Raw genomic sequence first — 23,402 nt, 5'->3', positions numbered from 1 at the left:
AGGGCAATACAACAGATGAAGAGGCACAAAGTCTTAGCTAGGATTCTTCTTTGTACGTTAACAGCACAAAAGAAAATATCTATATTGTCTTTTTCTTCTGCACCCAGTTTTCCCAGTAAAACAGGGCCTATTCTGCTTCAGACTCCATGGAAGATTTCCATCAATTTCTGTAAGAAGTGGATCATGACTGCTCATCAGGCTAGGTGCAACTCCAGGCTTTTTGGTTTGCCTTTTCACATTGTGTCCTACAGACTTACAGCTTTGAATCTGAGAGACAGCTACTACATTAGTAATGAAGGAAGCAATACATACAGTTTAATTAGATGTGCAATTAGCCACTTAGCAATGCTAACTTCTTTGGGTTTTGCTTGCCAGTTCTAGAGACCTGCAGGAGTGAAATGCACTCTACCACGTAAAAGATGATCCTCAGAATACCACAAGCTGTTTTTCTGTTGCTGTCATTTACACTGCGTCAGTGCCCAAGATGTATGAGGACTCACAGAGATGCAGAAGATATAATTCCTGTTCCAGATACTTTATATCTAAAGCAGAAGTTCACAAACTTAGCCCTAGCTCCCAGCCAAAAGAAACCTTCAATTTTCCAGAAGCTCCATTCCATAGAATGTAAAATGTGCTTTAAGACTTTGCCTTTAGAAGCTAAAAATGAGTCACCCAGGTTAGTTAAGTCATGGCAAATAATGTAAGGTAAAACAACAGAAGTTAATAAGTTAAAGAAAATGTCACACAGACATCTATCAGTCACACAGCTTACTAATGGATATTAAAATGGTCTCTGCCTCCATGGCAAAAAAAAAATCTCCCATGAGCTATCATGTAGTTCCCAACAGGAGGAAAGAGCACACCTTCCTCTTCAAAGGACACAATGCAGAGGGTACTGCCTTCCTTACAGCAAGGCAGCTCTTCCCCTGGCAGTGGAAAACCCTTATAATCTATATAAATTCCACCCTGACAATGGTGCACCGTAAATGTAAATCAGACTCTGAGAGAAATGAAACACAAAGAGAAATCATTTTCCCTACTGAATCACCTTGTTTCCAGATGCAAGAACCAAGAATGAAAAGTAGATCCTAGGGGGAAGAGTTAGGAACAGCTGGGCATACAGAGAAGAAACAAGTTTAGGATGAAACCAGTTCTTGTTGAGTTGCTTCAGCTACCAGGAGAACCCATTACTGAATGTGAACACTTCATCAGATGGGTTCAGAACTGCATAAGAGTTTTTTCTACTCCCCAGAGGTGCTTCAGTGAGGCGAGGCTGGCTGCCTAGAGCCAAATTTTTAAAGGGTGTCCATCTGTACCTGAAGAGCAGCAGGAAAAAGAACTTTGGGTGGAAAGAGGAGCACAAATCAAATTGGTGGAGTGGAAGGGGCAGAACGCACAGGACAGGTGATGATGGGCAAACCGGTAAATATATTTAGAGAGCCTGGAAAACAATGACAAGTTAGAGGAAATTTGTTAGGCATCAGAAGAGACGTGCAAGCTATGCCTGTGTAAAAGGGTATCTGTGACAGGTTTATAAATGCCCTACAGCAAAATAATGTAATTATTAAATAGAAGTGCTTCAGGTATAAGAGAGGCCAGAGAACAAGAAGGGAAAGAAATGTGAACAGTCATACCAGTGTTGCATGTGCCTGAACCACACATCCATGTGTGTTTTCTTCCAAAAAATCAGATTAACAGGTCCCTACCCACTGCTAGGATTACATTACCTTCTAATGGGTCTTCAACTTCTTCCTCTATCTGCTTGAGCGTCCCATCCTTCATGAGCTTTTCAGTAAAAACATCAGATGGTACCAGTTCTCTGATGATCTCGCCATCATCTTCAGACCTTGCAAGCCATCTTTCACATGGAAATGTGACAGTTTCTGAGCCCTGAAGTACACATGACAGAGATAATCTTTTCAAAACAGAGTGAACATGTGTTAGCATTTCTGCTTTTAAAAGACTCTGACATGCAAGCAGGTATTTCCACTCATGTATATATGCATGTGCATGCAGATGCAGACTTAAAATACTATAAAGAAATATAGGTCCTCCAGAAAGAGGACATCTGAGGACTCTAAGGAGCACTGAACATGTAGCCAAGTATTCTCAATAGCTGTATGAGACAGGCTGTACAGTCCAGTAAATCTTTGCCCTTTCCAGTTTTTGATCTTGTAAATTCTTAATCAGGACTGCACCATTCCCACTGAAGCCATCTTTTACTGAGACTCTACAATCCCTCTTCAACCATTATTCAGGCAGCATTCCCTTTGAAGTCAGAAGGGGCTTTTTTCTGAGTCAAATCTTCAAGATTTGCCCCATAAGTCTCCGACTCAAGCCGGTTTCCAGGCAATTCCCATACATGCATTAAAAGGAGAAAAATACTGATTTAATTTTTGATCTTTTGTTTTGACTTCACTGTGGTGGAAACAAATATGATTTCTATCATCAAACAAACAAAGGCAATAGAACATGTGTTTTCCACTTGGTAAACAAAATCAATCCCAGACTGTTCATTAAGAACAGACTCCTGTAAGGCCTCCAAGATGGTAAGAGGCAGGCGGCTTTCTGTGTGCTGGGCACCCCAGGCCATGTCTCCATAAGAAAAGGGGCATGAGCCATCATGTAACTTGCAGAGCCCACAAGTCTGAACAGGAAAAGAAAAATGTAGTTTTAATCTCACAGTAACTAAATGTCCTGGTTTTGTTAAAAATAAGACCAGTTCTCTTTCAGTGATTTTTCCTTTCAGCTAAGTTCTTCTAGGTACTTTCTGAGTAACTGCACTTTTCTGCATTTAGCTACATTTTTGTCAGACACTGTGCTCTGAAACAGATAAGCACGACCAATGGAATGCCTCATGTTTAGATTTATTGCTATGACAGCCAAGAAGACTGATAAAATTCCACACATCCCATAATTGAGAGGGGCATGTTTTCAAGCAGGGGCAGACAGAACAGGTGACTAAAACTGACCAACTGAGTACTCCATCCCATACGCGTCATACACCCTATAGAGGAGGGAGATCGCGAAAGTCTCGCTTTTTTCAACCATGGCCGGCATCTAAAGAGGACCCTGCCACCCGTGCCTGTGGTCCAAGGCCTGAGACCCTGCATCCCTGAATCCAGTTCTGGTTTGCTGTGAAGTCCTGCCCAGGACTTGCAGGTGCCTGCCCTGCAGCTGCTGGAGCCAGCCAGCTCAGCATGGGAGGGGTTAAAAGCTGCTCTACCCCGGGACATTCAAGACTGGTTTTGTATATTTTGTATGTTTTCTCTATTTATTAGTAGCATTAGTAAAGCCTTTAAAACTTTTGTCCAACCCTGCAAGTCTAAGAATCTCTTCCTTCCTCCTTATCCTTCTTATTACTTCTTCCTGTCTAAGGAGTGGGTGGGAGGAGGGTGAGGGGGTAACAGAGAGCATCTGCCACAGTTTGTCACCTTGAAATTAAACCTTGACAGACTAATTGGTGGCCTGTACGGGGAAGAAAAATATGACCCTTCCTTAATGACACCTTCAGCATTTCTCTTCTGAGTAGCAGAAGGGATTTCTGCTTTTTGCAGTACTCTGTGTGTCATCAGTTTCATGTACAGCATACATGTGAATATTGTCCACCTTAACTACTCTCATATAATTATTTATCAAGCCAATACAGCATTCTTCCTTCACTCTTTTTACTATATAAACACAAAAATAATCAATACATCGTAAAATAAAGGAATAGCTCTCACTGTAGTAATATTGATTATGGTTATGGCTGTGTACTACTGCACTGCTTCGAGCTGCTGGATCCTGCCCTGCTGGGCACGGTCACCAGGGAGGAGAAGGTCGTGTGCTTGAGATCACAGGCACACTCTAGTCACTGCTACCTGGTACGAACAGGTCACCTTGTCCCTGTGCACAGATCCCAGACATGCTGATCTGCAGGGGATGGACCCCTCCAAGGCATTTGAGTCTGCAGCAGAACCATCCTTTGAACCCACGCAGCCCAAACCTCAATAAAACACCATTTCTCCTTCCTCTCGTCTGCTCCCTGGTGTGCTGCTGCTTAAGCCCAGGCTTGCAACATTTAACTCCATAAGGAAGTTTGCAGCAGGACATGTACCAAATGGCGTCAAACAAAACAGGCAGCACTTTTGGATGATTTCAAATATTTTACTTTCAAGAATTATTTTTGCTGTGCAAGAAAAACACAGCACCTAATGACTCCCCACACCACTACCTCTTCATTTCTGCACTGGCTGTCTGACCACACAACCTGTATTATTTCACTGTATGCTGAGCCGATGAACAGCACGTATCTCCCCACCTGCAGCCTGGGAAGAAAGGGCTTTCCAGAACAATGCTCTGGTGCCAAAACTCTCCTTTTCAGAGAGATCCCACTTCAGTTATGTCTCCTGTGGAAGCTTTTAATTGCTCCTAAACATTCATAATGTTGGCTCTGTGTGTCATTGATATGAACACAGTTTATTTGGTGATAGGATATCTAGGGACTTGAGTGCCTGCACAGTGGGGCATAATGTGCAGCTACTGCAAGAGTTAATTGTATCATTATTGTTAATCAACATGTCACTGCCACAGTTTTTATTGGAGTTTCCTTGTTAGTGATTGCATTAATATTTAAGTGACGTAAAGTGCAATGTTTCATGTCACCCAGGGTAAAAACCTCTTGCAGCTCTGAACAGAATTTATTTCACCAGAGCCTGAGTCTGGCCCTGAGCTAGAGGCAGGGTATGATAGTGTGCTAAAAGTCAGTGCCTTGCCTTTCTCCAAGCTGTAACAAATGAAATATAATTATCAGATATAACTGGCATGCCAAGACAGAGCATTATTGGCATGCAACAATACTAGTTTCCTACCTAAGTGCTTCCAATTTGGTCTGAAAAGTTACTGACCCCATTTCTCTTTTGCAGCATTACAGATACATCTAGGCACATCTTAGCAGTCTAATCAGGTAGCACAGCTTTTAGAAGCGCTGGCAGCATATTGCTATCCTGTGGCATGTCATAATATCCTGCGGCTGATCAGCGGCATCACGCAGTGCTCTGCTTTCTTCATTTTTTTTTTTTTTTTTCTCATGCCATAATCAAAAGATCAGCAGAATTGTAAATCTCTCTGGTTTTAAGTTGTTCATGGTTATCCTCCCTTCCTCCACCTTCCCAGGTTTCTCACCGTCTGTCCTTCAAAGATGCAGAGCCGCACAGCCCCAAGCCCCTTTCTGGGCTAGTGGAAAATCACCAAACATAGAATCATAGTGTCATTTTGATTGGAGAAGACCTTTAAGATCATCGAGTCCAACTGTTAACCTAAAAGTACCAAGATCCAACCTCTAAACCACGTCCCTGAGAACCTCGTCTCCGTCTGTCCAACCCCTCCAGTCGTGGTGACTCCACCACTGCCCTGGGCAGCCTGTTCCAATGCCCGACAGCCCTTTCTGGGAAGAAATTGTTCCCCAGATCCAACCTCAACCTCCCCTGGCGCAACTTGAGGCCATTTCTTTGTGTCCCTGTCTCCCCTCAGCTCCTGTTCTCCAGCTGAACCCCCAGCTCCCTCAGCCGCTCCCATCACACTTGTGCTCCAGCCCCTTCCCCAGCTCCGTTCCCTTCTCTCAACTTGCTTCAGTGAGGTCTTGGGAGCTTCCCAAAGCACTCAGTCACCTGTAGGTGTACAAAAAGGCAGCCCAGAAATCTCTTTTCTCCTGGATTCCATACCTTTGTACTTCCCCAGCCTATGACCAGGAACAATAACTCCAAAAACAATGTTATCCTGTTTGTTGACCTAACAAAGTTGTACAAGGGAATGGTTTGTCAATACACAGCTTATAGAGGAGGATAAAGGCTTGGGCATGATGAGAAGGGTTCAAAGTAGAACTTTGAGTTAATCATGAGGCAAAGAGACATTTTGAAGGATGAAGCAAGATGAAAAGTAGGTTCACCATGATGGACCAAACTATGTTTACACCAATACTTGATAGAAGACACCTCAGGAGGGGGCAGACCTGAGCAAGGAGGTGGAGATGAAAGCTGATATCTCTTTGGAATAAGAGAAGAAAGGACAAGACAGAGAAGAGAGCCCGTGTGTTCCCAAACACAGCTACTGCTCCAATTCTTAAGAAGATCTTAAGAAGAGGTGATTTTCTTCTGAACTTCCCTGCAACCAGACTCATTCCTGTTCCCACAGCCCACATTTGAAAGCAGGGCCAAGAAATAGTTTCTTATGTGGACAAGATCAAATTGACCCGCCTGGCTGCACTGCCATGATCCTGTTGACATGAGCAACTAAAAGTCCTAGGACTTAACTTGATGATTTTTATAGGAGTGATTCAGGGACTTGCACTGATGGGCATTTTACTTGTCTTAATTGTACTGACTCTCTGCATTTATTCTTTCAGAATTAAGGGACTGATTAAATTATTTCTTGTCCATGTTTAAGAACAGTATTTTTTTATTTTAAAGTGGTACACCCACTTCCCACTTCCTTCTCTGCGACTGCTTGAAACAAAAGTACTCATAAAAATACGAAGCTCTGGCCTCTCCTGTTACCCAAACCCATCATTATCTAAGTTAGTCTTGGGCACTCTGGGATGTCCAGTGACAGTGATGCAGCACAGCACAGGGACATCTGCTCAGCTGCGTAATTCTTTAGCTGCATTTGCACAGCAATGGGGACAAACTCAGGAATCTCCCCTCTCAGTCCAGCAAGCAAGTCATGATAATGTTGCTTCCAAACTCACCAAGCAGATTGCTCCTTCACACAACAGATAAAGAGCAGTGATGACCTCCAAAAGGATCTGAAGGAGCAACATCTCTGGTTTGCTCCCATCCACTGCCAGGAGGAAATGACTCTATTCGAGTCAAAAGGTACAATAAGAACAACATTTTTTAAGAATCAATGATTGCAGAGTCTTATAATCAACATTTGAAGAATAAAACACGGTAATACATGTTCGTTGTCCCCAGATCCCCAAGCTCTAGCAAGTTGATTAGCATGCATTGTTCTTTAGGGAGTCATTTTTCACTGTTAATCACGCTTCGTATACAGAAGACGCGCTTTGGGAAATGGAAGCGGCTGCTAATGGAAACATATTCCAGAGTGCTGGGATTTGCAGCCTACCTTTCCATTTGGCAACAGTCTCCGAATTGCCACACGGTCCAAATGCCATCCGGAGTTCAGTCCTCCACCCGTATGTCCTATGCGAATCTTTTCAATTATGTCACCAACATCCTCCAGCTACAGAAAAAAAAAAGGAAAAAAAAGAAAAACAAAAAAAGGAAAAGAAAAAAAATATTATGGCATGGCATGGAGAACAGGTGACTTTTGAGACATGACTTCTTCAGCTTATTTCCAATTTTTCCAGTCTATGTGAAAACCCAGGTGAGCAAATATTAACATTGACATGAATTAGGCTCTAACTTGCATTTTAGCTGAAGGGTTTCCGTGAAATTCTGTTCCAAAAATGGAGATAATCTTGCTTTACACAACTTACCTACCATATGAAGTAGGTTTGGTTGCACAGCAGCAGTTTTGCATCTGAGGCTCCTCTGTACGAGTGGGAATGAAGGTATTTATTTAGAAATTGCACTGCTGCTGCATCTTAAATTGTTCTTTTTCTATCCTTTTCCTTTTTAAACACTTATGTGCACTCTTATAACACTGGAAGGATAGCTTTGAGGTTAAAGTAGGATATTAACAGCCTGTCATTTTATATTATCTCTCTCCGGTTCTGCCAGAGAATCCCTATGCCACTCTGAGCAATTCAACAGGGTCACTATCTAATAAAACGACTGCTGGTTTTTCATGTCTCACAAATTACTTGCGTACATCGGTACTAGTTAATTACTTTTAAGCTACCTCGTTTCCAAAGGCTTGAACAGGAAAAATTATAATCACTTCTAAGCAATAGCTCTTTGTTATTTCACTGAAAACTCTTGTATAGTTGGCCTTTAAAAATGGCCAAGGCTGGCTGCAAAAATCCTCTGCACATAGGAGAAGTACACTGAGCTGTCCTTCCGTCCGTAGTGACTTGGAGCTTTTTTTCTTGGAAACATGAGAAAACTGCACATGCTAATTTACACCACTGGAGACTACTCACTTCTCCTCAAAAACTGGCAGAATTGCACAATACTGAAGGAAATACATCAGTAATTTTAGGAGATTCCTCCACTCAGTAAGACCGACTACACTACTCAGGGAGTTCACACTCCAAACAAACTCTGTTTGACCACACCAGACCTGCTGTGACTTTAGACAGCATTAGCCTCAATTGCAAGATAATTAAATGATCCAAAGTCATGCAAGCACACAAGTATATACTAGAGGAAAAGTATTTCTTTCTCCTTTGTCCTGTCCAAATACTCATCTTTTGATGAGGCTACAATCAATACACAGCAATGAGTTGAGTCTTGCGTGGTAAAGATTCATGTTAAAGAAGAAGTAGTCTTTGCTGCAAAAAGTCTTTCCTGCAAATTGTCACTTAGGAGCAGAGCTGAGGCCAGTCTCTGATATTTTTTCCCTCTTTTGCAAGATACAAAATAGTAGAGGTGGTTAAAAAAACCTAAACCAAAATGGGATACTCTCAGTTTGTTTTTCCTGAGATGTCCAAAACATTTTTAAGGTCTGTTGAACTCCAATTACGGCTCTACGCAAGCAGATGAAAAAATGATATATTTTGCTTCATCCCCGTCTCCTGCAGCAAGAAGAACTGGTGAAGAGAGAATGAAGTTTGGAGACAGCTTAATATGATGTTATAAATCTGGAGCACAAACTGTATTTTCACTCACTTCATCTAAGAAAAGTACTGATGTTTCACGTTCTACCAAACCTAAAATAAGTCTTATGGAAAAAAAAGAAATAACACTCAGTTTAAAATTTATACCTACAGATTAATGCAACACCTATTATGAAAAACTGTGTGGAAACTCCACCAAAATAAGTCTTATTCTTTGTTTTTAAGGAATCACACGGGATTTATTTTATGATTCGTGCCATATAACAACAATGTGGGCTGGAAGCATTTTAACTTCTTTAGAAGTTTGGTTTAAGATTTGCCTTCAATCATTTTACAAAAACAAACCACATTCAAAACACAGAGAGCTTGTGTGGTCTTCCAGTGTTCGTGTTGCATCCAGGGAGGGAAGGTGAGGACATGACAGACTACCACAAGGACAGGCAAGATTAGGACTGCCAGTAGTTTTTCCTCTCACAAATTCTCAGCAATAACAATATATTATGAATAGGAATTGCTGAATACTGCAGATGTAAATGAGCTCACTCATTTGTGTTCACTGGTTTAGTATGTGCATACAGTTGTGCAAGCCCTTCAGGAAATATTTGATAAGATCTTTTCAAAAGTTAGCCTCAGATATTCAAAAATCACAGTGTCTACAGCAAAGTAACAATCTCTCTGTCTGAGGCTACAGAAAAACAGAGCATAATACTTAGGTTGCCATAAAGTTCGAAAAAAATGAATGGAACATCCACCCCAAATGAAGTCAGGACCAAGGACCAGATTCTTCAACAGAAGCTGCTGAAACAGGAACGTTACATGATGCATAGGGACCTTAAACACAAGGCAGGTAGTTTCAGTAATACTGCAAGCATTTGATTCCTGTTATCTTTCAAAGTATTGCAAACTGCAAGAGAAAACAAGTAAGAGTGATAAGGAGAGGTACACATATTAGATCTGGCATGTGTGGAGACTGATACCCTCTCTTTACCAAGTATGGTCTAGGAAATTGAAGATGTAAGAACCTTCAAAAGTGTCTCTCCACTTCATTTGGAAGGGCAAACCTCCTTCCATACCCCTGTATTGGTACATCTCAGCTCCATGATAAAATTGAACCAACCTTTACAAGGCTTAACACGGGATTAGGCCACAGGGACACTGCATCTTGATATCTTTGAGTTGCTACTAACTCAAAGTTAGTGAGAAAATATTTGATCCAGTTTGTTGCAGAACAGAATTTTGAACCCATATTCTTCAAATAGAAGAGCTGAATAGCTTTTCCTAAAAGAGGAAAAGTTCCTGCTTCACTCCATTTTCTCTTCTTAATCCCCTTAGGGCAACCTAAAATGGGAATGAGCATCTTTGATCTTACCTCCACAATGAACTGGTTCACCGAGTTCCTTTCAAAATACATCCTTTGCTCTCTCTTGTTGAGGCACAGGGATTTCTGCTGAGTGCAGATCCCATCACTTCCATAGAGAACAATGAAGACATCTGCATCTGTGCCAGCTCCAAAGATGTCACTGGTGTAGACCGTGATCTCATAAGGAACAACTGGTTTAGGAAATGGCAGAAAATTTAAACGAACCAACAAAAGTTAGTAAGCAGTATATCGATGTTCCCAATAACATTTTAATTAAATAAAATGTGGATTAGAAAACTCGACATTGAAAGAGGACAGGGTAGGAATCACACACTTGTGGTCATTTAGTTATCAAGCTGGTCAGTACTATGAGAATCCAGAAGAATTCCCTTTAACCCTATAAGGCAAATTGACCTTTATGCATGTTCATTTACTGAGATTTTGAGGTTAATCACATGATTAGAAAGCACTCAGTATATTTATACCTGCCACCTAATGTTATTGGAACAGGATTTACTTCAACAGCTCAAGTCCCAAAGCAAAACATGAATTCACAGATTTTGGAGCAACAGGGCAGATGGATGATGTCAATCCAGCTGGAGGCAGTATATAAATATTCAAGATACTCTTACTAATAAAAGCTGTCCTATTATTTTTGTTACTAAACAAGCGAAAAAAATCAATCATAAGGAGAAGAAATAAAACCCTCTGATGACCACAGTGATCTAGTTTTCTCTTAATTCTACCTTCTCCTTAACACCAAGACAAACAGGTTAAATTACTACCAGATCAATGGTGTACACAGAGCAGTAAGGATCAGTCCCCTAAACACTTCCTTATTCTCTTCCCTGGGTTTCTCCACAATGCCCCACGATCCCCAAATCTGATACGTCCTTTCGTCCTCTTCTGTCTTCACAGCTTCTTAGTTCTGAGTCCTGCTGGACTATGGCTCAGACTTGGTCAGGAACAAGACTGACTCAGGAATAAGACTGGGGCTCTGTTCCTGGTTCTGCTGTGATTTTGCTGAATATCCTTAGTCGAGTCACTTTCTACCTCAGTTTTCAAGTTGAGATGGTGTCCAGATGCCCGCATGTCAAATAGGTGCGTACATCTCCAGATGTAGTCACTGAAGTCAGTGGAGTTTGGAGAAAAAGCCAGACAAGCAAATGCAAACGTCTTCCTCAGGGTCAGTGAATCATTCTCCAAACCCACCGGCTGTGAATAACCACACATCTATGGATACTAATGGTAAATCAGACACTCCACTGTCATGAGGACATGTAAATTCAGGTGTGCCATCTGGCAAACTGAATCCCATCCCTATCTCTTTTAAATCCTTCCTGATATGGATGAAAAATGCCAGGTAAGGCTTGGGCACAACCGATTATCTGCAGGGACTTCTCCTGCCACAAGCAGACACAATTCTTGTAGTCCACATCGTTACCCGTAAGCATAGATTTTGACACCCAGCGCCATCACCAGGGTCTGCTCCTGGCCATCCCTCTCCCATATACCACCGTTCTCCATCACTCTCTACAATCTTCTCAGCTGCTTGTCATCTGCATCCTCCTACACCGCACTGAATCCAGTCATCTTTGCTAATTGCACTACAGCACTTTGTGCTATATTCCAGACTCAGCATCTCTGTTAGGATGGAGAGAAGGTTTCTGGCACTATATCTGTTACTGCTGGAGTAACTCTGATTATGCATATCAGAGACTAATCATTCATTAAAAACCCAGGCTCTCTAAATATGTCTCTCAGGAGAACAGAGATGAAAAGTTTTCTTCTACAGAGAGTCAGCCTGGAAGTACTTAATATTCTTTCTGCTCAACTCTAGTGAAGTCTGCACTGCTGTGCCGCAGGTAAACTGGAATATTTTCTCCAGTATGTTAGTGGGGAGGAGAAAGAATCCCAGAGACCAAAAATCACAGGCTATGCATTATGAATTAAAAATGATCTTCTCTGCTGAAGTCTGTTGCGCTTGCTCTTGTTGCTTGAAATATTAACGTTAGCTGAGAACTGAATCGGCAAAGCAGCAGCGTAACAAGGTCACTAGCAGCACAACTTTCAGCTGTCAGCCTCCCATTTCATTTACATGGCACTTCTAAAGTTGTATCCCCACAGGCATGATTTTAATTGGACTGCCGATGACATGTTTTCATCGCTTGTTCTGCATGAAACAATTCTGGCACAAGTCATCATAAAACAAGTCAAACCGTTTTAGTTACCTCTGGCAAGCTGAAACCCCCAGGTTAATAGTTCAGAACCCAGAATGCAAGTAAATAGCACAGTGGGAATGGTTTAAATGGTGAAAAAGCCCAAGCTGACACTGAGCCTGGTGCAGCCTTTTACCAGAGGGGCCCGGCGGTTTTCAAAGGCTGCACATGAACTGCTGACGAATGCATGGTATGCCAGAAAATCTTACATCATTGTAATATACTGGGATATTAATAAATTGTATGGTCAACATCTGCATCAAAATGCATAACGATTGGGATAACATGGAAAAACCTGATGAGAAGCACATACAAAGTCTTTGGGTTATATTCACTCCTATGAACATATTCCCTACATCCATCTGCCGATTTATTTTTTCAGACACAAAGACTATTATGTCTTCCAGTTGGCTGACAAAAGTGAGGGAGAAAGGAGTATCCATTCTTTGGCTCCAGACAGTTTAGGTAGAGAAAGTAAGACATAAGAGATAAAATATTGTTGGGTCGAAGCATGGGGTTGGTAGATCCTCAGAAAAGGAAGCTGAGTTTAGCTTACAGACTGCAGGACATGAGGATCTGGATGTTGGAGGGTCAGCCAGACAGTGTGAAGGAGACTTTCAACATGAATCACAGTGTTGACAGTAAAAAAGGAGCCAAAGCAGCCGATAGTCTTCTGTGTGGTTGTCCTCACAACCAATTACAAAAAAGGAAACTGAGGCAGAATAAAAGAGATTGGTCAGCTCTAACTTTTGATGTCTAAATAAGGAACTGCAGGAAGCAGGGCTTTTGATACCGTCAAGGCATACGATGGCAGGATGCAGTGAGATGGGAGACAGCTTTGGTGTGAAAAACTTATCACTTGTCCAGAGTGATACAGGAAGAGCCTGGCAGGGAACGGGGTGGAAATCAAAGCTCACATCCCAGGCCTGGTATCTCACCATTGTGACATCCAACCTAACGAAGGGAAAAAGCAGTTTTGATAGTCCCCTGAAAGTGGAACAGGAAATATTTGTCAACAACCTGTACATGAGGCAGATCAGTGAGGGACAAGTCAAACACAGTTCCAGAGCTGTGAGTTCCCTACACACAGTCAAGGATGCACATGAGAAAAAGGGGAAAAAAGGGGCTACAGAATAAGCAAAATATGTTCCTAGTACTTTATTTCAAGAAAGATGTGCTATCTGATTCTAGATGTTCTGGAGACAGGAGAGGAATTTGCCTCAATGAAAGTCTTTAAGGTACCATAGCAGACTGGAAAATTATCAGCTAAGCTCTCAGAAGGAGCTTCTAAAAGGCTCTGGGTTTACTCTAAACTTTAATTTAGAGGAGAGTGAAGAGTAAGGACAAAATGGAGAACACTAGAAGAGGCAGAATGGCACAACACTATCAGAAAAGCACCACAGTGAATAAACATGGGAAGAGGGTCTTTCAGCAAGATGGGGGTGTGCAATGCAAAAGGCACTGGGGGAACCAAGGCTTGGAAGCAAGACCAAAGTGTCTGCCTTGACAACAGAAACAGGAATGCTAGAGTGGAACAAGATCAAAGAGAAACTGGAGACAAGGAAGAGAGCTTGGAATGGGCCGAGTACTTGGAGATGAAAGGGCAAGAGGGAGCAAGAAGACAATCATACACAGCCACATGGCTTCTAACGACTTTCTGACTTGACAAATGCAGGAAATATTAGTCTAGAACACCCAGAGGAAATACTTTGTAGTAATTGGAATAGTTGACATGTGATGTATTTATAAATTTTTCAAAGCCAATTCAAAGGAGAGGCCAAGCCTATAAAACTGCATGAGCTAGTGAGATCTTATCTTCTCTAATGATGACTGTGTCCTGGGGAAACAGCATTCTGCTCACATGGGATATATTCTGTTGTCTGTAGTTCTGCAGGGAAGATAATTCTCTCAATGGCTCCATCATCCTCTGATTTATCCAGCCAACGGCCACAAGGGAATTTGAGGCACCGTCCCAGTGATGGGGCATCAATCTCCACCCATTCCAGAAACCAGCCTGTTGAATTACCTGTGGTCGGAGAGATACAGTGAATAACCCACAAAGCCTCCGCAGACAACAGCAAATGAATCATTGCATTCCATACCCCTGAGAAACAAATTTTCCTCTCTTTTGCCAATGGGAAAATAGAATAAAAATTACAAAGATCATCGAAAGCGGTTGTCCAAGGTGAGCTAATATACATTTCTATATGTGGCAGGTTAAATATGTGCATGTGGAAGTGTTGATTACTCCATCGCTTGGACTAATTTGCCTTTGTAATAGGATAGATGAGTTATCAACAAATATGTCCCTTGGTGCCCCATGGGAAAAGAATCCAGGTGTCTTTCCACTGTTTCCCTGGTCTTAAATAGAGACACCTTTATGTCTAAGAAGCAGCTAGGACTTGAGGATGAAGACAACAAAAATATTGATAAAGAAATGAGGCAAGTCTATAGGTTCCATGCGTGACAATAAAAAATATGAGGTTTAGTGATGTATGAGAAATCTCTCTAAAGACATGGCTGCAAAACTAAAGAGCCTCTTACAGAGAGAGACATTGCAAAGCTGTCTGCAAGTTGCCACTACCATGTTCTTATTGCCATAGCCATGAAAATGGTTTTAGCAACAAATATAGTAGCAGCAACAACCAAGGTGACAGTAAAATCTGTCACCAAAAGGTAAATTACCTTTGGGGTCCTGAAGGCAGGTTATTTTACACAGCAGTATGCCTAATGCACTAGAAATACTACATTACAAAGCGGATTATCTTACCTTTATTGTCATGGCCTATCTTGATTTTTTTCAGGTCTCCAATGTCCACAGACTCCACGGTAAACTCATCTACCTTCCCGCGCTCAAATTTGTTCTTGTTAATCTTTGAGGCCTTTAGGCTGACTATCCCTGTTGTGGTGATGCAAAAGGACATTGTTCAGCATGTGAAACAAATCCTCTGGGAATGTCAACAGGGGAACAGGGGAAGTGGCTAAAACATGAAAAACAGCTTTTCATCTGAAGATCTGGGCTTTCTCCCTCCCTCCCCCTGAAACAAATCTGTATTGACACCCAAAAATATACATCGTTCCTTTCCTGAGTGATCCCCTGGCAGTGTCGCAGGGATGATGCTGTTGTGCTGGGTTCACAGCTAAATAAATTGGTGCTACCCACCAGTTCCCTGTAACTCCCACAGCCACTCGAGTCACTGCACACACAGCTCAGCTGCCTCCAAGAGGATTTGCTCATCAGCTGATTAAATACTCCTGGGCCACTCAGAGAGGCAGAGGAGACCTGGATTTTGGGAGCGTGCTGATTCATTGCTGAGAAAAGCAAACAATTCACTGCATTCACTACTTGGTAATGTAGTCCCAGTCAGCTGCGCTGTTTCTAGAATAGAAATTAAAGCCTTTAGATCGGCAGCTGGTTCAAATCAGCCTCGCAAAGTTCAACAATGATTTACAGCAGCTGGTGGTGTGCTCTCAGCTATCACATTGTGTGCAGAGACACTGAGAAGGAGAAGTTGTGCTAAAGAGGAGAGAGGGATTGTTATCGAGGAAAGGAAAGGGAAGGAAACCATGACCTGTCTTTTCATGTATCCAGCAGTGAGGTGCTATGCTGTTCCACCATGTGAAGCCATACCTGTATCATCTTTACTTCCATAGAGAGTGATGAAGATGTTGGCATCTGTCCCAGCATTCTTCTTGTCCCCAGTTTTCACTTTCACAGTGTATGTTGTTGATTTAGCTGCCAGATAAAACACCTTCATTTAAGAGTGTGAAGTCTGAGCAGGAATTAACTCTACTTTTTATTGCATATGTGTGTTTAGTTTGGGTTTTATTTTGACTGATCACAGCCATGCTGTAATCTCTAATTCCTGTCATATGCTGTGGTAGCTCCTGGGGTGAGCTGGGCTATCTGGTTGCAGAGTCTTCTGCTGCTCCAATCATTCAGTACATTGTCTGCATATCTGCAGATAAGGAATGTACTCAAGCCTTCCCATTTGCTTCTAGGGAACCTCTAAGGCTCCTCAAAACTCCCTCTGCCTATACTCTTTCATTAAAGAAACCCACATCCACTCCCTTTTTTTTATTAGTGTCAGATAATATATATGCATATAACACACCAGAAGGTGCGCACTTTGACATACACAGTTCATATTCACAAACACACCCTTCACAGTTAGGGGGGTTTCTATCACACCATCATCTAGCAAGCACAGTAAACTCATTAAAAATATGGAAGTCTAGTATAGCCTTCACCAAGCCGCAATAACCTACTCAAGATTTCCAAAACTGAACCTCTTTTCCATAGTGAGACATGTTCCAAGATGCTGCTGAGCCACCAGGTCCTCCTGAACAAAAGGGCTAAACGATTTGTAGAAATTTGTTGGCTACAGAATTTGTGGAAAATACTTGTGTATTCAAAAACACTTGAGAGGGAAGTTAAGGGAGGGTTTCAGACCTTTCACTGGCAGTCAAGCCAGTGGAAGTGTTGGGCACTCAGCACCTTGCAGCATCAGACCCAGTACTGTGGCATTTTTCTGTGGTTACCATGCAAAATTATGCACAAGAGAGCCAAAGTTATTTCGGAGGTCAGTGGACACAAACAGCAAGGTGGAAAGTGAGATAAATTTAGGTTACTTCCCTTTCTCTGGTCATATTTGCTCTCTGCTCGGTTTCATGTTGAAACATTTAACCATGCCAGTCCACCATGTCAAATGGCTGGGACATTTATGCCTTAGGTATTAGTGACAAATGTGCATTTTGGTTGAGAGATGATGGTTGAACATGTTATCTAACTTCCTAGGTTTCTCACTTTGGGTCCAATCTTGCAAGATGACTAAATGACCCAAAAATTAGGAGCGTCCACTCCTCGATCGCTGACATGCACTTCACACTTCATTGACACCTGAAAGCTCCGTGGTTGGGCCAGAATTATCCACAGCCCAGTGAACACTAACCATTAGTGTCCTTAGCACCACTAAAAACTTGATTCCTTTTCAACCCCGTACTGGAAGAAATACAAGGCTAACATAAACCTTTCTGTTCCAGGCCCAGCGTTGCAAGAGACTGGCCATCATTTTCCGAATCTTTCTTTACAAATGCTTCATCCACTGGGACCAGCTCCCTGACAATCTGACCGTCATCTTCCTCAACTGCTAACCACCGCTGGCATGGAAAATAATACCTACAAGAATGACAGCAGCACCCAGCACTTACACAGAACTTCACAGGCTTTAGCAACAAAAAATAAGCACAGATCAGAGGCTACTTAAAGACAACAAGATTACTCAAGGCTGAACAATACATCTGTTTTCATCTTTGAGCTTGGATATTGTTTGTGGGAGCTAAATCCACAATTAAGTTTGTGAGCACTTACTGAGAAGTGCTGTTTCTGAGCTGCCAGCTCCATATGATAGATTCCTTTTAGTTTTCACTCCCAGAAGAAGTTAAATAACTCAGTGAAACCTCCAGTCTCCCAGGTATTTTGTGTTTATGAAAAGTGGACCCATTTTGAGGTACTTAGGAGCAGTTCCACCCACCAGAGCATTGTGCAACTCTCAAGCATGTGACTTCAAGCATGTTCCAGCTCAGAGGCAAGCCTGTATTTCACATTTCTAACAGGCTAGGCTTTGTTCACCCAACTGAAGAGTTTGCTTAGATCAAGACTTGCTTTTGTCCCAGATCTTTGCATTAGGTACAAGACAAAAAAAAAAAAAAAAAAGTTTAAAAAGAAAAGAGGGGAAGAGTCAGGCTACATGTGAGGAAGAAAAGTTTGACACTGAGGGTGGTGAGAGCCTGTCCCAGGTTGGGCAGAGAGGTGGTGGCTGAACCATCCCTGGAGACATCCCAGGCCAGGCTGGACGGGGCTCTGAGCAACCTGAGCTGGTGCAGATGTCCCTGCTCATGGCAGGGGGGGCACTGGGGGAGCTGGGAAGGGCCCTTCCAGCCTGAACTATTCTGTGATTCTATGAAAAGTCTTCCAGAGTGGAGCCTGGAAAGGAAACATAAAGAGCGCAGGCTCTGCAAGGGGATCTGAAAAGGAGGGTGAGTCCCTCCCAGGAGAGATGCAGAGAAGCTGAAGTTTCCTTCCAGACACTGCTGGTTTCCCAACTACAGATGTGCTGGGACAGCAAAACCCCACACAGTGCCATCCCAGAATGACCCCAGGCTCAGTGTAACATCACAAGGTTCCAAAGGACTCCTACTCCCGCTTGGGTCAGTGAGGAGCTACAATGCCCTTCTGCATCTCCTCTGCCTTCCCGTGGTCCTGCAGGCTCCTGAGAAGGTGGCCCCTTTTCTGACCATAAGAAAAGGGTGCGACAGGCTGCTCACGTGGTGCTCTCCTTGAGGTCAACAATCTCTACCCTGTCCAGGAACCAGCTTGGGCTAGCACCAGTGTTATCGTGGCGGATACGCAGCTTCTTCAGCTCTCCCAGGTCAATGGCTTTGACGGTGAACACATCCACCTGCACAGGAGGCAAGAGGTAAATGAATGTGTTTCCTAGAAAGGGAGAGAGAAAGGCAGTAAAAGGCCGAGGGTGATCTTTTTTCCCATTAAAACAAAATAGTTTTGTAAGTCTCCCTTGTATTCTCACGGTGGAGGTACTAAAATAACTACAGATTTGTGAGCTCTGCTGTTAACACTCATGGTTGACTCCAACAAGGCAGTAAGAGCCACGGAGCTGCACAACCCTTCACTGCTTTCTTTATCTCATCTCCATTTCAGCTTCCTCTAGGTTTAGCTCTCCTAAACCTCATCTCTCTCAGGCTTAGCACTTTCCCCTAGACTGAATCTGGAACTGGACACAAACGTATTGACTCCACAGAAACTCTCCTGTGCCCCTCTATGTACTTTATTTCAAACCACATAATTTCTTCCTTTTGCCATTTACTACAACCATGAGATTCATTTATTAGCTGTATTAATGTGGCAGGATGAACCTTGTTATCATAATACTGTAAATATCTTAATGTAATTAACTTGGTTGTAGACTTTGGGTTCATACTCCAAAGAGCAAAGCACTTTACATTTGCAGCTTGGAGCTGTTCCCACTGAAGGAAGAACAATGTGCAGGTTGCAGTTTCGCCAGTGCCAAGCTCATAAATCACAGCTAACAGCTTATTTAACAACCTTAGGCTCTTTTTTATGATCTCACATTTACCACAGGTGCTTATTTTTTCCATAAGTTTTTCGTTATTCAAAATTATTCCTTGAACAATTAATGGCTATAATAGTAGCTTGTTAATTGTTCCTAAACATTTTTGTGATAAATGTTGAATCTACAAGGCACATTGTTTGATTGGATTGGATTATAACGTAAGTATAGCATGCCATGTGATATTGCTTTTATTCGCTGACTGGTTGAGGAGAACATTTAGAATAATATTTGCAATCTAAATACTGACACACTTGAGCTGCCTCACAAATGCTCTACAATATTAATTTAAAGTTTGTGGGTTTCAAGTATTCCTGGCAGAAAACATTATTGTCAGAATGCTTACAGGAAGCAGATGCAAAAGGTGTCTCTGATGTAGAATTGGTGTTCAGCTTATTATTCAAATGAATTTCCCCTGGAAAACATTTTGAGGCATTTTGCTTTAAATAATATATTTAAGAAATAAAACACATCTGAGCTTTAAGCTGAAAGAAGAGGTCAAGCCTTGCAGAGAAGAGATTTTAATGAATGGCCAGCATGATAACTGAGAGCTATGCCAGCCTCCTGCTTGCTTGAGTGAGTTGAGTTCATGCATTACCTGGCCCTTTTCAAACTTGTTGAGGTTATTTGACCTTTTCAGCTGGCGCTCACCCGTGTCTCCTCTTCCTACTCCATAGATGCTCAAGAAGACATTAGCATCCGTCCCAGCCCCCCACACATTCCCGGTGAGAACGTGGACTTCGTATGTATTCTCTGCGGGTAAAATTGCAAAGGCAGATCAGGAGGAGGCCAGAAATGGCTGTATTTCATCAGATCCATGGCTCACTGTGTAGCCCCAAAATGCCAGCACAGTCAGCTTTAAGAAAACTTTTGTCTGGAGTTTGTTTGCTTCTATCTTAAAACATGAGCAGCTTATCCATCCCTTGTCATTAACCTGATAAATAGTTACACCTTGCTAAACTCCCGGCCACAATGCCAACTAGAGAGGTTCATGACTCGAGTGCCCCAAACAAGCCTTGGAGAATCCTATAGAAGTCCTTTAGGATACTGTCATTTCAGGCTGTTTCCTCCATCCTCTACCTTAGTTTAACCGCTGTTCTCTTCCTCCCCAGAGCAGATTAACCAAACCACAGTGTAACCTGCCCTGCAAGCCTGGGCAATGGGATGGTTGGGGCGATAAATTGTCCTGCAAAGCACCACAGTGTGGTTATCATCCTTCATGCAACTGCTGCATCCACACACACATGCACTTTCCCTCTGATATTTACCCTCCAGGGCAGATTCTCCATCAGGCACCAACTCCACTACCAGCTCCTTATCTCCTTCATCTTTAGCCAACCAGCGGTGTGCCACAAATGTATAGACGTCCATTTCTTCTTCCACCTTGGTCTCCTTTTCTTCCTCCTCCTCCTCTGACTTCTTCTTTTTCTTCTTCCTCTTTTTATCAGATTCCTTCGTCTTTGTGGCAAGCCGCTTCAGTGTGACACTTTCCAGGAACCATCCATCCCCAATGCCTGTCCCATCATGGCCTATCCGAATCTTATAAATCTTGCCGACATCTGCAGCTTCTCTCTGCCACCAAGGGAAAATCACCACCCAGAAGGATATAAGACATCTTAACTTCATAAAATGCATTCTTAAAAATGAGAAGCATCACCTCTATCACCCAAAACATCTAAGCAAAAATAAGATCAATTTTTGATCCGACTTTACCGTTGTTTTTCCTTCCTGTTTTATTTTTCCTTTATTCCCATCACCAAGTCTCATGTGAACAAACTGAACTGAAGATGTTCAGAACAACTAGGGCAAGGATAGGAGCTGAGTTCATATTTACTGGGCTCCCTACTTCTCCATTGCTGTCCTCACCAGTATTGTCTCTATGTTGGCATTAAAGATGAATATGCCAAAAAATCATGCTAGCTTATCATACTCTCAGTGCCTGAGTTCTTTTTTTAAATTAATAAGAAGATACATTTAATTTTTAATGTGAGACATGAACCAAATAAGAAGCAATAATGATATAGTAATTAGGCAGTAAACTTGGATTCAGATAACCTGATGGACCATGGGTTTGGACTGCCCTTCTCCTTAGTTCTTATCTGGAAAATTAGAAGAGTGTGTCCTCACTTTGCTAGTGTGCAGAGAGGATACAAACACTAGTGATTACAATGCATCAGTGGCAGAAGTCTGTATCAGTAAGGTTTCAATCTCTCTAGTTAATACAGCAGATACAAAACCTTGTTGGTTCAGATTATTTGTCTGAATTACAACCTAATGAAGTTGCATAGAAGGTTTTACCCCATGCAACCCTTCAACAACCAATGACTTGTTTCTGATAATTGTTTATGCTGCTAGGCAGTGTTTATATTATAAAACTTGCAAACATTTGCTTCAGGCTGAAATCTGGCAACTTGGCATACAAGGTTTCAGTCTAGAAGCATTTTTTTCTGTAGTAGATTAAAACAAAATCAATTACACACAAGATGCTTATCAGAAAACTAAAATTGATCCAGCTGTCCTGGCATAAAGAATGTGTCTTTCCTTACACCGCTTTACCCTTAGATTTGCTATGATCATCCTGCATGCTCTGTTTGTCACTGATGGCATTTCCTATTAGTATGTAGCTCACACAATCTTGTTCTTGCCCATATCTTTCTGTAAATATTCATATCATGAAAGATAGATGATCTGTCTCTTAATGCCTCAGAGCTTCTGCCTTGTGTGCTCATAAAAAAAAAAAAAAGATCACAGAAAATGGGCAGAACTTTAAAGTCTGGCAATAAACATCCAAGAGAGGATATCAACATGGCTGTGTAAACAGAACACTGTACATATGGCTTTATCATAAATCTGATAATAGGCTGATACATTTTACTCATAAATTTCTGAAAGCTTATTTCCTTTAAAATCAGAGAAAACAAATTTTAAAATTATAGAGAGTCTTAAAAAAGCAAACTTTTATAAGGTGTTAGTCATCTTAAATCTCAAAGAACTCAATAAAATTGGATAAACATGACAAACTTCATTCTATAAAGTGAGAAACTGAGGCAGGAGGAGATGAACTGATCTCAAAATTACACACTACAAAATCATGGCAAAGCTTGGGATAAGGGCACCTCCATTTGTCCAGTGACAACGGGAATGGTACCACAATCTTGATGATTCACAGGAGTTTCCACAATTATCTCCAAGTAGGTGCTTAATCGTGTGATAAGACGGATCTTGTCTCTGTGGGACTGCAAATTCACGAAGAGATGTGGGCACCACAGTGCTGAACCTCATGCTGTGAGCACGTCTGACAGATGTGCCTTAAATCCTGCTTCCGTCTGGACTCTGTGCTTTACTGCCCAGATGTTGGCGTCTCCCGAGGTTACTTCAATACAGAAGGATGTGGCTGTGACATGCCCTCACTGCACATCCTCTCCTTGCTCTAACCCCACATCAGGGCAAGAACTAAGAGCATTCTTTCCAGACAGTGGTCCAATGTATCCAGGTCCCACTCAGCAGAGGATGCTCGACTACACTGCTATGCACACCTTGTCAGCCCAGGACTTCGTGGTGGATTATCCAGGCCCTGGCTCACACACCTGAGTTGTGTCTGAGGCTTTTAATCCCTGCAAATACCCTGCTTGGGTTGCTCAGAACAAGTCTGGACTCCACAGGGTAAACCTAAATTCTGGCCAGACCTATAGCTGGAGAGGTGCTCTGTGCATCTCGAGTGCATCTACCATGCAGTGCCTGTTTGACTGGTGCTACAGGCAATAAAATCCATGGGGCACTCGCACGTTCACAGAAATTACAGCAGCAAACCTCTGTTGGGTTGGGTTGATGTGTACCTGCAGCAAATGGCATGTATGACCACAAGCAAAGTCAGGTGTCCTTGTGTTCTGCGTGGGGTTTCTTTTTCCCCAACTAGATAAAGAAAAGGGACAATAACATGTGATCAGGCC

At 42.2% G+C, this 23,402-nt stretch overlaps 1 protein-coding gene across 1 annotated transcript in view; it reads right to left on the bottom strand.

The window, feature by feature from the left end:
• The window catches only part of LOXHD1 (lipoxygenase homology PLAT domains 1), a 135,469-nt gene that overhangs the window by 55,643 nt on the left and 56,424 nt on the right, over window positions 1-23,402 (bottom strand). Inside the window, exons 19-28 of the mRNA XM_065655714.1 lie at window positions 20,721-21,024; window positions 20,051-20,205; window positions 18,629-18,762; window positions 17,332-17,480; window positions 15,933-16,037; window positions 15,072-15,200; window positions 14,163-14,327; window positions 10,092-10,273; window positions 7,108-7,224; window positions 1,728-1,890 (exon numbers count right to left, since the gene is read on the bottom strand). Coding sequence (XP_065511786.1) covers window positions 1,728-1,890; window positions 7,108-7,224; window positions 10,092-10,273; window positions 14,163-14,327; window positions 15,072-15,200; window positions 15,933-16,037; window positions 17,332-17,480; window positions 18,629-18,762; window positions 20,051-20,205; window positions 20,721-21,024 — 1,603 coding nt within the window. The remainder of the gene's footprint in view (window positions 1-1,727; window positions 1,891-7,107; window positions 7,225-10,091; window positions 10,274-14,162; window positions 14,328-15,071; window positions 15,201-15,932; window positions 16,038-17,331; window positions 17,481-18,628; window positions 18,763-20,050; window positions 20,206-20,720; window positions 21,025-23,402) is intronic.

The sequence above is a fragment of the Caloenas nicobarica genome, chromosome Z, assembly GCF_036013445.1.
Source record: "Caloenas nicobarica isolate bCalNic1 chromosome Z, bCalNic1.hap1, whole genome shotgun sequence".
Classification (NCBI taxonomy): domain Eukaryota; kingdom Metazoa; phylum Chordata; class Aves; order Columbiformes; family Columbidae; genus Caloenas; species Caloenas nicobarica.
Note: the sequence above shows the minus strand (reverse complement) of the source record. Positions and strands in the feature narration are given on the sequence as shown.